At 48.3% G+C, this 14,473-nt stretch overlaps 2 protein-coding genes across 2 annotated transcripts in view; one reads left to right on the top strand and one right to left on the bottom strand.

Annotated features, from left to right (window-relative positions):
• Positions 1-2,042, top strand: part of LOC138756767 (glycine-rich extracellular protein 1-like) — a 97,838-nt gene extending 95,796 nt beyond the window's left edge. Inside the window, exon 16 of the mRNA XM_069923152.1 lies at positions 1,853-2,042. Coding sequence (XP_069779253.1) covers positions 1,853-1,890 — 38 coding nt within the window. The 3' untranslated portion in view covers positions 1,891-2,042. The remainder of the gene's footprint in view (positions 1-1,852) is intronic.
• Positions 2,043-5,193: 3,151 nt separating this feature from the next.
• On the bottom strand, positions 5,194-14,473 carry LOC138758225 (pseudouridylate synthase RPUSD4, mitochondrial-like). Its single transcript, XM_069926855.1, has 7 exons — positions 13,523-14,473; positions 12,603-12,774; positions 11,974-12,175; positions 7,432-7,525; positions 6,614-6,764; positions 6,211-6,308; positions 5,194-5,770 (listed from the first exon to the last, which is right to left on the bottom strand). Exons 1-7 carry the CDS (start codon positions 13,538-13,540, stop codon positions 5,555-5,557), a joined length of 951 nt encoding a protein of 316 aa, XP_069782956.1. The 5' UTR covers positions 13,541-14,473; the 3' UTR covers positions 5,194-5,554.

Here is a 14,473-nt window from a genome sequence, read left to right as displayed (position 1 = left end):
TTGGAACATAAGGGTTCAATCAGGCAGATGCAGCATGGTTTTAGAAAGGGAAGATCTTGTTTGACAAACTTGTTAGGATTCTTTGAGGATATAATGGGTGCGGTGGATAGAGGGGAACAAGTTGATGTTGTATATTTGGATTTCCAGAAAGCGTTTGATAAGGTGCCGCACAAGAGACTTATCAGTAAGTTACAGGAAAGTGGAGTCCGGGGAAGTATATTGGCCTGGATTGAAAATTGGTTGTCTGACAGGAGGCAGAGAGTCGGGATAAATGGGAGTTTTTCAGGTTGGCAGAGAGTGGTAAGTGGGGTGCCGCAGGGGTCAGTGTTAGGCCCACAACTGTTCATCATTTACATTGATGACTTGGAGGAGGAGACAAAATGTGGTGTAGGCAAGTTTGCGGATGACACCAAATTGAGTGGAAGAGCAAATTGTAATGAGGATATGGAGAGTCTGCAGAGGGATATAGTTAAGCTGGATGAGTGGGCAAAGGTCTGGCAGATGGAGTACAATGTTAGTAAGTGTGAGGTTATCCACTTTGGCAAGAAAAATAAAAGAGCTGAATATTATTTAAAGGGTGAAAAACTACAGCATGCTGTTGTGCAGAGGGACTTGGGAGTGCTTGTGAATGAATCGCAAAAAGTTAGGTTGCAGGTGCAGCAGGTTATTAAGAAGGCAAATGGAATGTTGGCCTTCATCGCTAGAGGAATTGAATTCAGGAGTAGGGCAGTCATGTTGCAACTGTATAAGGTACTGGTGAGACCGCACCTGGAGTACTGTGTCCAGTTCTGGTCTCCATATTTGAGGAAGGAGACGGTCCAGAGGAGGTTTACTAGGTTGATCCCTGGGATGAAGGGGTTGACTTATGATGAAAGATTAAATCGTCTAGGATTGTATTCGCTCGAGTTCAGAAGAATGAGAGGAGATCTTATAGAAACATATAGGATTATGAAGGGTATGGATAGGATAGATGTAGGATGGTTTTTTGAGCTGGCTGGGGAAACTAAAATGAGAGGACACAGTCTCAAGATTCGGGGGAGTAGATTTAGGAGAGAGATGAGGAAAAATAGTTTTTCCCAGAGAGTAGTGATTGTTTGGAATTCTCTAACCAGGGAAGTGGTTGAGGCTGCCTCATTAAACATATTTAAAATTCCGTTAGATAAATTTTTACATGATTGAGGAATTAGGGGGTATGGGGAGAAGGCAGGTAGGTGGAGTTAGGTCATAAATTAGATCAGCCATGATCGTATTGAATGGTGGAGCAGGCTTGATGGGCCATTTTTGGCCTACTCCTGTTCCTACTTCCTATGTTCCTATGCCTCACACTTGTCTGTATTAAACTCCATCTGCCATTTTTCCAACTGGTCCAGATCCCTCTGCAAACTTTGCAAACCTTCCTCTCTGCCCACAACGTTTCCAATCTCAGTGTCAGGATTGTGCACCTTTGCACTAGAGTGGGGGGGAGGGGTGAGAGGGAGGGAGGAGATAGGGGGAGAGAGAGGGGAGATGGGGAAAGAGAATGGTAAAAGAGAGGAGGGGAGATGGGCAAGAGAGAAGGAAAGAGAGGGGGAGGGGACAGAGAGGGGCCAGGGTGGAGGAGGAAGAGAAAGGGAGATTGGGGAAAGAAGGGGAGAGAAGGAGGTGAAGAGGGGGAGGGAGGAGTGGGGACAGAGAGGAGTCCCTCTGGAGGGGTTAAATGCGAGTGAGCGGGATGGAGGGGAGAAAACTGTGGGGGCAGCAACTTGGAACTCCCAATGTGGGATCTTCCCATGCACCAGACCCCTTCAAGATGCCTCACCAAATCTATCCTGACCAGAGATCCATCTCTCTCTCTCTCTCTCTCTCTCCACAGACTGCCCTGGCGGCAAATGCTCCCCCATTAGAAAGTAGAGAGCGGATGGGCTGAGCGGCCTGGACATATCCCCACTTGGCCCTCCCTTCCCAGAATCCTCCTGGTGCTATTCTGGGTACCTCCTGATGCCTGAATAATTCTGTACTCTCGAGAAACCTATATACATATAAAATATGTCTGCATGTAAAAATGTTTCACTGCTTTGTTGTTTGTTCTGGATGTTTGGAGCCCTCATTTGCTGCTCCCCATTGTTTTGAGGGGGCAAGTGAGGGAGGGAGGGTGTGAGGAGAGAGGGGAGGCAAAGCAGGAGGGGGAGGGAGTCTGGGAGAGAGGTATTGATGGGGAGTGGGAATAAATAAATTCAAGGCAGGGAGTCTCCTCTGAGTTAAGCTCACTCTTGACAGAATGTTCCCCCTGGGCTCTGGATGTGATTCAAATCTGCTCATCTGGTTTGGAGGCAGGGTGGGATCTGTGGGAGGGGGTGAGTGGGGGTTGGGGAGGTGTGTGGGTGGGTACTGAATGAGAGAGGTAAAGGGGGAGGGGAATGAGAGCCTTAATAAACCAGGATTGGTCATCAGCTGCATGTCCTGGATTGGAGATGTGTCTCTCTCCCTTTCTCTCCACCAACCTCCTGCACTTCTCCTCTCATCATGCCTTCCTCCTCAATCCCTTTATTCTCCCCTGCACCCCTCTACTCCCTCCTGCTCCTCTGCCATTCGTCCCACCCTCCTGCTCTCCTTCTTCCCTCATGCTCCCCTCACTCCTGCCCCACTCTCCTTCCTCACACCCAAACCAATCTCCCTCTTGCCCCACTCCCTCCTCCTCCTACCTCAGCACCCCTCCCTCCTCCAGACCTCCCCTCTTCCCTACCTCATCACCCCTCTCCTCCAAATCTTCTCTCCCACCTCTAAATTCTCCTTCTCTCCTGCTCCTGCCTCCCTCCCACCCTCCTGTTCCCCCACCCCCTGGTCTCCGCATGCATCCCACAACGGATAGCCCAAGGGTGGTGGTGGGGTCGAGCTCCTGTGGCTCTTCATGGCGTGCCACTTGAAAAGCCTCTGACAACCAAATTGAACTCCTGGCCTTCTCGCATAGCATGGCTCTCATGCCCAGTGGAGCTGTCATCCCACCCTCCTCAACTCCCCTTCCACCTCAACAACCTTCTCGAGGAATCTCCGTCCCATGAATGAGAGGGGTGGTGTGAGGGAGAGTTTCAGGTGGGAGAGGGAGGGGAGGCGAGAACAGAGGGACGATAAGGAGGGAGTGCTTTGGTGGCGAGGAAAGGGGGCAGGGAGGGATGGGGCAGCGAAGATGGAGGTGGGGGTCGAGGAAGGAGAGTTCATCGAGGAGGGAGGGAGCACCTGTGTGGAGGGGCCAATAAGGGAGGGAGGGTGTGAGGAGAAAGGGGAGGCAAAGCAGGAGGGGGAGGGAGTCTGGGAGAGAGAGCACCTCGGGAGAGAGGAAACATACCAGGAAGTCCTGTTCCTTAATCCTATCTGCAGAGCTGTGCTGAGGGAGCACCTCATGGATCTGGGGAGGGGTGACCTATCGACATCTCCCCAGCCCACATACACGTTTTTCATGGTGAACCAGGAACCCTGCTCTGAGTGTAGGATATGGAGATGGGGAACTATGCACGGTGTTCCTGGTGTGGGATACAGAGATCGGGAACTGTGAATGACGATCCCGCTGTGGGATACGGAGATGGGGAACTGTGAATGGTGCTCCTGGTGTGGGGATAGAGACCAGGAACTGTGCACGCTGTTCCCGGAGTGGGATACGGAGACCGGGAACTGTACACGGTGCTCCTGGGGTGGGGCAACAGAGACCAGGAACTGTGCGCGGTGTTCCCGGAGTGGGATACGGAGACAGGGAACTGTGAATGGTGATCCCAGTGTGGGATAGAGATTGTGAACTGTGAATGGTGCTCCTGGTGTGGGGATATGGAGATTGGGACCTGTGGATGGTGATCCCAGTGTGGGATATAAAGAGCAGTGACTATGTAAAGAATTTCCAAAATCAACCTGGTGAACCCCATCTCCAAAGCCGGCTGATCTTCCCTTGAGGGAGACCAGTCAGGGACACCCAGAACTCTAGATCTGGCCTCACAAGTCCCCGGAACAATGGCAGTGTGACCCCCTCATTGTTAAATCCCCCTCCCTCTGGCAATGAGCCATTGCTTTTCCACCTTTCCACAGTTAATGCACAGGCACCCCGAAGTCGCTCTGCATAGTGACCAAGATTCCTTTATTGTCATGTAATAGCACCGAACATGTAATATTACACGAATTGCCTTACACCTGCTGCGAGGCAGATGAAGAGACACTGTAAGTGTAGCTCGGCATCCCTGAAAGGAAGATAGAAAGGGAAGCAAAAAAAAAAGTCCCATGAGAGATCACTGAATGTCCATGGATTCACCTCCAGCCGCTCCCACAGCCTCTGCAGCCACAGGCTCCAGTACGATCCATCGGCCATCCAACTCCAGATCCAAACCTCCAACACCATCAGGAACCCTTCAGCGTCCTGGGCCCTGTCGGGAGCCCCTTCTTAACAGCACCTTCTCAAATCCAGGCTCTGATACACAGTTCCCATGAGCCAGTCTCCAGTAGGTCTCCGACCACAAGTTGCCCGCAGCCTGTATAGGTCACTCAGCCATTGAATGGCTCCTCCCACTCCGAGGTCCTCTCCCTGTTCTACAACATTCCCCACCATTCACCGTGTCAGTTCCTGTCCCCCGAGGTCTCTCTGTTCTACAACACTCCCCACTGTTCACTGTGTCGGTCCCCTTACCCCGAGACTGTTCTACAACACTCCCCACCATTCACCATGTCAGTCCCTATCCCCTGAGGTCTCTCTGTTCTACAACACTCCCCACCGTTCACTGTGTCGGTCCCTGTACCCCGAGGTCTCTCTGTTCTACAAAGTCCACATCGTTCTCTGTGTCGGTCCCCATACCCCGAGGTCTCTCTGTTCTACAAATCCATACCGTTTACCATGTCAGTCGCCGAACCCCGAGGTCTCTCTGTTCTACAACACTTCCCACCATTCACTGTGTTGGTCCCCATACCCTGAAGTCTCCCTGTTCTACAATCTCTCCCCACCGTTCACTGTGTTGGTCCACATACCCCGAGGTCTCTCTGTTCTACAACACTCCCCACCGTTCACCGTGTCGGTCCCCATACCCTGAGGTCTCCCTGTCCTACAAACTCCACACCGTTTACCATGTCGGTCCCTGTACCCCAAGGTCTCTCTGTTCCACAAGACACCCCAGAGACCTGGCAAACACTTCTCAGAGACTGATCTGGACATTCCCCCACACAGCCACCAACAGTTGCACCAGACACCATGCATGAACTCAGATTTATTGTTGAAGGAAAGGGAACGGAGGGGGGAGGGGGGGGTGGGGGGGGAGGGGAGGACAAGGGAGGGAGGTAATGAGGAGAGGGAGAGGACAAGGGGACTGAGGGAATGAGGATTAAAGAGTGGGGGAATTGGAGAGGGAGCAGGAAGGGGAGGAGAGGGCGAGAGTGGGGTAGAGTTGGGGGGAGAGAGGGAGGTACAGGGAGAGATGGGGTGGGGAGAGAGATAGGAAAAAGAGATGTTTGAGGAGAGGTGGGAGGAGAGACGGGGAAAGGAGGGTGAGAGGGAGATGGGGAAGAACATACAGGATCCTGGGACTGCCTCCCGTCCCTTGCGTTGGCCTCAAGATCCCTCCAGTGGATCGTCGTTGCGGGACTGGGGGAGTTGCAGCTTTAACCTCCTCATGGCAAGCAGGAAGTGGGGAGGGGGGCGAGAGCGGAGTGCAAGGGGATTGGGGGTGAGCGGGAGGTGGAGGCAATGGCAGTGGGTGTGGAGGGCGAGGTGTCGGGATTCAGCCTGGCTCAAGCCCAGCTGGGAGAGGAGGCGTCTGGGCAGCCGCTGTGGGGAGAGGGGAGAGAGGGGTTACCGGAGAGGAAACAGACCCCTCATCACTAACTCCACTCCCCTCCCTCTGTCCCCTCCTCTCCTCTCCCCTACCTCCTCTCCTTTACCCACTTCCTGCCCATCACACCCCTCTCCCCTCATCCCATCCCTCTCCTCTCCCTCCCCTCATCCTATCCCTCACCCTCCTTCCCCTCACTCCCCTCCCTCCTTCTCCCCTCACCACCCTCTCCCGTCTGCCCTCATCTCACCATTTCAACCCTCCCGCATCTCCATCTACCTCCCTCCCCCTCCAGCCTATCCCCTCACCTCCTCACTCCCGCCTCCCTTCCCCTCCAACAACCTCTCCGCACCCCATCCTCCCACCTCTCCGCACCCCATCCTCCCACCTCTCCGCACCCCATCCTCCCTCTGTCCCCTTCCCACTGATCCCTCACCTGAGGCTCAAGGGTACTCCAGGAGGAGTATTTGTGGTCTCCGAGAAGAGGACACGCCAGTCCACAGGCCATGTGGACCCGAATCTGGTGCCTTACCCCTGGGGAGAAGGCCGTGGGGGGAAGAAAAGGGGTCAGTCCTGATCACTCCTCCCCTCCCCTGAATACCACCCACTTCCCTATCTCACCACTCAGCTTCAGGAACTTCCCACTCATCCCTGACACCCCTCCCTCTGGTCGTGATGCCGACAACCAGCCCCTATCTAGATCACACCTCTCACTCCCACAAGCTGCTCCCTTCCACCGATCTCCACCCCTTTCCCATCTCCCTGCCCTGGTCGACCGTGGTCCCAATTCTCAGACCTGATCCCAGCTCGCCTCATTGGCTGCCCTATCCGAAGCCTACCTGTAATTGGTTGAACCTCCACCAATGCGGCGACCCCGGAGGATGCCAGGACCCTGTAGCGGGTAACTGCTCTGTGGGAGGACCGGTTCCGTCGGAGTCTCATGAGATTCCCGTCGTCATCTCCCACCCGGTACAAGGGAGCGAGGGACATCTGTGAGGGGGAAGAGGAGAGGGAGCTTCACTCTGTGTCCCACCTCAGGAGTGTGTTACGGAAAAGGGGGAGAGGGAGCTTCACTCTATCCCACCCTGGGAGTGTGTGACGGGACAGGGAAGAGGGAGCTTCACTCTATCCCACCCTGGGAGTGTGTGACGGGACAGGGGAGAGGCAGCTTCACTCTGTCCCACTCAGGGAGTGTGTGACGGGATGAGGAGAGGGAGCTTCACTCTGTCCCACCCCGGGAGTGTGTGATGGGACCGGGAGAGGAAGCTGGCCAGCGATGTATCCCTGGACCTGTTGGTGCAGCTGGACCCTGCTAGCGCTTGAGATGAAGGAGACTGAACGGGAGAGGGAACGGATCCAGAAACAGCTTGACTGCCAACGCCCCAGAGACGGGTTAGTCATGTCTGCTCCACCTCCCCTCTGTTCCCTTGCACAAGGCTGAGAGAGGGATGGTGGGGGAAGAGAGTGTGAGAAAGTGTGTCTGTGAGAGAGAGAGTGAGTGAGTGAGTGAGTGAGAGAGAGTGTGTGACAGAGAGAGGGAGGGAGAGACCCAACAAGCCAAGATTAGGGACACCCCCCTCCCTCTTTCTGTCACCCCTTCCACCCTCTCTCTTTTCCCCCTCTCTCCACCCTCACTCCCCTCCCACCCTTCCTTGACCTTGTAGTGTTTCCTGGGTCTGTTGGCCTCTCTCTCCATCAGAGGAATGTCCACGACTCCTTCCGATGGTGTTGGCATCCCGACAGTCAGCACCCTTGGGTGGGAGATGGGTAGGGGGAGAGAGGATACTGGTCAAGGCAATTGTACAGAAATTAAATACTTCAACACCCCTAACTCAACCTTCCTCTCCACCTCTCTCCCCTTCCCCTCATCCTCCACCCTGATTTAGAACACAGAATACTACAGCCCAGCAGGCCCTTCTGTCCTCTATGTTGTGCTGACCCATATATTCCTACCAAAAACAAAATCTAACCACTCTCTACCCCGTAGCCTCTATTTTTCTTCCATATGTGTGTCTAAGGGACTCCTAAATGCCCCCAATGTTCCAGCCTCCATGACCATCCCCGACAAGGCATTCCAGGCCCCCACAACTCTCTGTGTGAAAAAACTTACTCCTGACGTCTCCCCTAAACTTTCCTCCATACACTTTGTACACACATCCTCTGGTGTTTGATGATTCTGCCCTAGGAAACATGCGCTGGCTGTCTACCCTATCGAAGCCTCTCAAAATCTTGTCGACCTCTATCAAGTCTCCTCTCATCCTTCTACGCTGCAAATTGAAAAGTCCCAGCTCTGCAAATCTTGCCTCATAAAGACTTGTTTCCCAATCCACGCAATGTCCTGCTGAATCTCCTCTGCCCCCTCTCCATAGCTTCCACATCCTTCCTGTAATGAGGTGACCAGAACTGAACTCAATTCTCCAAGTGTGGGCTCACCAGAGATTTGTAGAGTTGTAACATGACCTCTCGACTCCTAAACCAAATCCCCCGATTATTGAATCCCAGTGTCCCACAGGCCTTCTTAATGATCCTATCAACCTGCGCGGTGACCTTGAAGGATTGATCTGGACCCAAAGGTCCCTCTGTTCATCCACACTCTGAAGTAACCGACCATGAATCCCAGACTCAGCCTCTTGGTTTGTCCAAAATCTATCACCTCACCCTTGTCCGGATTGAATCCATCTGCCATTTTCCTGCCCAACTCTGCCTACTGTCGATATCCTCTTGTAACCTATGACAACCTTCAGCTCCGTCCACAACTCCTCCGTGTCATCCACAAACTCACCGACCCATCCATCTGCTCCTTCACCTGGGTCATTTGTAGAGCTGCAACACTACCTCCCGGCTCTTGAAAGCAACCCTGTCTTTTTTTTTTGAAAATTTTATTTAATATTTTCAAATTACACAAAAAAAATGCATACAACCATAACTATGTCCCCTCCCCTTATAAAAAACCCAAAAAGCTCCCCAACCCCCCCCTCCCCAAAACATATATCAAATGTGCCACTTTACCATAATTATTTAATTTCAATAACCATACATTTCAAATATAAAGTTCACATATCAATAAAAAAGGAATAATTATTTCTTACATTATATGTTAGTTTTTCCAAATATAAACAAGAGAGCAGTTCATTATGCCATCTATGCAAACTTAATTGTACATCATTCTTCCATGGAACCGCTATACATTTTCTTGCTACTGCTAATCCTAATCTTAAAAAAGCCAAGTATGGAACATTAACATAACCCAACAAACATAGCCACAGATCCAATCGAATATCCATTTCAAACAAATCTCTCAAAAATATTATTATCTCCTCCCAAAAATATTTAATTTTCTTACACGACCAAATTGAATGTACAAAAGTAACTTTCTGCTCTCTACATCTAAAACATAAATCTGTTGTCCTAAATCCATATCTCCTCAATTTCTCAGGGGTTAAATATAATTGATGCAAAAAATTATAATTATCCATACTATACCTCACATTAATTAACTTTGTAACACTATCAACACACATTTGTGACCATTCCTCCCATGCCAAAACAATATTTAAATCTTTTTCCCATTTCTCCTTAACTTTATACACATTTCCATTTTTCCTGCAACAACCTATACATATCCGAAATAAAACCTTTTTCATTTTTATCTTCAATTAATAATTCAAATTTTGTTTGACTAGGTAAATTTATTTCTTTACCTTAACTCTTCTTTAAAATAATCTGTTGATAATAAACAAGCAAAGAATTTGATGCAATACCGTATTTTTCTTGTAACCTTTTAAACGAGCAAAACTTACCTGCTTCAAAACAGTCTATAACATTAACTATTCCTTTAAATTCACAATTTTTTAAATAAGGACTATTCAATGAAAAGGGAATTAATTTATTCTGATATAATGGTGACCTTTTCGAAATTATCCCTTTAGACCCTATAACTAAATTACGATTATACCAAATATTCATTTTATGTTGTAAAATGGGTAATTCAAATTCTTGTAACAAAGGATTCCATTTATAAATAAAATACTTAATATTATCTTCCAAAATTTGATCCATCTCTATCTTTACCTATCTAGGAGATTGTTCAATATCAAATAATCTGTTAATAAACTTTAACTGTGTGCTGCCTCATAATAATTATAAAAACAAGATAGTTGCAAACCACCTAATTCATAGCGCCAAGTCAATTTTTGTAAAGAAACCCTCGATAATTTACCTTTCTATAAAAATAACCTGACAGCTTTATTTATTTCCTTAAAAAAACTTTTTGGTATCTTATAAGGAATAGACTGGAAAAGATATTGTACTTGAGGATAAATATTCATCTTTATACAATTCACTCTTCCTATTAACATCAGCGGCAAATCTTTTCACTTTATCTAAATGAATTTTAACTTTATTTAATAAAGGTACATAATTCAAGTTAAATAATTCATGATAATCAACTATTCCTAGATACTTAATTTTATTAGACCATCTAAATTTAGTAATTTGTCTACAATTCATATAATCTTCTTCAGCTATTGGTAAAATCTCACTCTTTTCCCAATTAACTTTATATCCAGATAATTTACCATACTTATTTAATAAGTGCTGTAATGACTATGAAACTTTTGGATTAGTTAAATATATTAAAACATCATCCGCAAATAAACTAATTTTATATTCATTTTCCCTCACTTTAATTCCCCTAATAGCAAAATCTTACTGAACCGCCTGAGCTAAAGGTTCAATCACCAAAGCAAATAAAGAAATTGAAAGTTTGGAGAAAAAGTTACAAAATAAATGTACAGAGGATGATAAGATACAATTATCTAAATTGAAGTTGCGTTATAATAATCTACAAACATATAAATATGAGAAAATGATTATGAGATCTAAGCAATGTTATTATGAATTGGGAGAAAGAGTACATAAGGTTTTGGCATGGCAGCTTCAAACTGAGCAAGTATCTAGGACAATTAATGCTATTAGGATGGAGAAATTACATAAATGACAAGATATTAATGATAAATTTTTAAAATTTTATGAGAATTTATATAGGTCAGAGGGTGATCAAGAAAAGGATCAAATTGATTTATTTTTATCCAATTTAAATTTGCCAGTATTGAATGAAGCTGAAGTAAAGAATTTAGATATTTTATTTACTGAATTAGAATTGAAAGAAGCTTTGCAATCGATGCCTAATGGGAAATCCCCTGGAGAGGACGGATATACGATAGAGTTTTATAAAGAGTTTAATGATTTATTATTTCCATTATATAAAGACGTTTTGAAACAAGCAACTGAAACAGGTGTATTTCCAGAATCTTTCTCAAGAGCATTGATTACAATCATAACAAAAAAAAGATAAATCCTTTAAAAGTATCATATAGACCGATATCATCATTAAACGTCTGCGGAAATTGGTGCATATTGATCAAGTAGGTTTCATTAAAGGTAGATATTTGGCAGATAATATAGTTAAATTGATTTCATTAATTAATGTGGCAAAACAACAAAATAATCAGCCAATGGTTGTATCTTTAGATGGTGAGAAAACATTTGACCGTGTTGAGTGGAAGATTTTGTTTAAAGTGTTGGAAAAATTTAATTTTGGTCCGTTTTATAGAGGTTGGGTAAAGGCTTTATATGCGGGGCCTACAGCAAAGGTAGTGACGAATGGTCAGATTTCAAAATCTTTTAATTTGACTCGCTCTACAAGACAATTTGCCCTCTTTTTCTTGCTTTATTTGCTTTGGTGACTGAACCTACAGCAACCCTGTCTGAAGAGAAATCGCCCGCTCCCCTCTCTGCCTCCACTCTCCCCACTTCCCCCCCCCCTCCCTAATGAAGGCCAGCATACATCCAGCTGAATGAGGGTTAGAGACAACCCCTAGAGCTGCTTGCAGAAGAATCCTTGCCACTGGACCAGGCGGGATGTGACAGATGAACTCAGATTCCCAAACATACACACACACACTTACACACACACTCACACATACACACACTCAAACACACTTAAACTTTCACACACACACACCCACCCACTTACTCTCACTCACAAACACGCGCACACCCATTTAGCCTCACAAACACACACAAACTTGCACATTCTCTCACACACACACTCACCCACACATACACACAAAGACACACAGACAAACACACACTTACACACACCCCTCCATCCCCTGCAGGGCCTATGCACACCCACCAGTACGTACGGACCACCTGCTGAGCCTGTAGGAGGCTGCGGACGTGACGTGCGGTCTCTGGGTTCCGTGCGAGGAGCAGAGTCCCACTCATATCCTTGTCCATCCACTGGCAGAGGTGGAGTGGTTCGGAGTTCCTGCCATCCAACATCTGGGCAAGAATTGGTAGCACATCCCGGATGCTGGATCCCCCCCGGAGACTGGCTGAAGTGGAGAGGGGGGGGTGGGAGGAAAGGCACTGGTTAAAACCCTGGCCCTGCCACTCAACCCAGCCCAATAAGAAACACCCGTCCCGTCACACACTCCCAGGGTGGGACACAGAGTGAAACTCCCTCTCCCCCATCCCATCATACACTCCCGGGGTGGGACACCGTGAAGCCCCCATTCCCCCCGTCCCGTCACATACACCCGGGGTGGGACACAAGTGAAGCCCCTCTCCTCCTATCAGGTCACACACTCCCAGGGTGGGACACAGAGTGAAGCTTCCTCTCCCCCCCGTTCCGTCACACACTCCCGGGGTAGGACAAAGAGAGAAGCTCCCTTTCCACCCGTCCCATTACATACTCCCGAGGTGGGACACAGAGTGAAGCCCCTATCCACACTGTCGCATCACACACACAGTGTGACCCACCTTCCATCGGGACCCCATAGGGTTTGTTGACAGCCACCAGCTCTGTGTTTTGGTACAGAATCCCTTTCCTCAGGACCTTGGCAAGGACATTGGGGTGAACCTGCTGTAGGGAATGGGCCAATCGCCTCAGGGGATTAACGGGACTGGACCACTTGGTTGTTTTCTCCTCTGCCTGCATGAATGAGAGAGGGCAACCGGTCAAAGAGGAATATCCCTAGAATACAGAACAATACAGCACAATCTAGGTCCTTTGGCCCTCGATGTTGTGCCAAACCAAGTATCCCTAGTAGTAAACCCACCCTTCCCCATAACCCTCTATTTTTCTTCCATCTGTGTGTCTAAGGGTCTCCTAAATGCCCCCAATGTTCCAGCCTCCATCACCTTCCCCAACAAGGCATTCCAGGCCCCCACAACTCTCTGTGTAAAAAAATTACCCTTGACGTTTCCCCTAAACTTCCCTCCCTCCACTTTGTACACACGTCCTCTGGTGTTTGCCGATCTCACCCTGGGAAACAGGTGCTGACTGTCCACCCTATCGATGCCTCTCAAGTCTCCCCACATGACCTCTATCAAGTCTCCTCTCATCCTTCTACGCTCCAGAGAAAAGTCCCAGATCTGCGAACCTTGCCCCATAAAGACTTGTTTCCCAATCCAGGTAATGTCCTGGTGAATCTCCTCTGCCCCCTCTCCGTAGCTTCCATATCCTTCCTGAAATGAGGTGACCAGAACGGAACACAATTCTCCAAGAGCGGGCTCACCAGAGATTTGTCGAGTTGTAACGTGACCTCTCGACTCCTGAACTCAATCCCCCAAATAATGAAGCCCAGCATTCTATTGGCTTTATTAATGACTCAACCTGCCTACTTCCTCTGTACGAACCACCCAAGCCCATACCCTTCCCCACATTCTCTCACACTCACCCCTCTCTGATTCAACATCTTCCCTCCATTGGGTCCCACTGCCGTACGTAAAACTGACAGGTCTTTATCGGTTTAAAAATACATCAAACATAGGAGGGGGGGAAATAATAGTTTGGTGAATTGTGTGGATGGTTCCAATGGGATGCAGACAGGATGGGAAGTTGGGAGAGGTGTTGTGGACAGTGTGGGAGGTTATAATGGGATAAAGACAGGATGGGAAGTTGGGAGAGGTGTTGTGGAAAGTGTGGGAGATTGTCACGGGACAGAGACAGGATGGGGAGTTGGGAGACGCTGTGCCGTGTGGGAGGTTAAAACAGGATACAGACAGGATGGGGAGTTGGGAGAGGTGTTGTGCAGTGTGGGAGGTTATAAAAGGATACACACAGGATGGCGAGTTGGGTGATGTGTTGTGTAGTGTGGGAGGTTTATAGACAGGATGGGGAGTTGGAGAGGTGTTGTGGACAGTGCGGGAGGTTATAACGGGATTATAGACAGGATGGGGAGTTGGAGAGGTGTTGTGGACAGTGCGGAAGGTTATAACGGGATATTGACAGGATGGGGAGTTGGAGAGGTGTTGTGGTCGTGCGGGAGGTTATAACGGGATTATAGACAGGATGGGGAGTTGGGAGAGGTGTTGTGGACAGTGCGGGAGGTTATAACGGGATATAGACAGGATGGGGAGTTGGAGAGGTGTTGTGGACAGTGCGGGAGGTTATAACGGGATTATAGACAGGATGGGGAGTTGGAGAGGTGTTGTGGACAGTGCGGGAGGTTATAACAGGATTATAGACAGGATGGGGAGTTGGGAGAGGTGTTGTGCACAGTGTGAGGGGTAAAGGATGAGGACTTTTGATTGCAGATTCAAGTTATCGTAATTTAATAAAACAGTGTGGTATTATATGAAATTTCTTTTGCCTGCTCTAAGGCAGACAGATTCGCCATCAGCAGAAA

Source organism: Narcine bancroftii, chromosome 3, assembly GCF_036971445.1.
Source record: "Narcine bancroftii isolate sNarBan1 chromosome 3, sNarBan1.hap1, whole genome shotgun sequence".
In the NCBI taxonomy this organism is placed as follows: domain Eukaryota; kingdom Metazoa; phylum Chordata; class Chondrichthyes; order Torpediniformes; family Narcinidae; genus Narcine; species Narcine bancroftii.
This window is presented reverse-complemented; position numbering and strand designations above follow the sequence as displayed.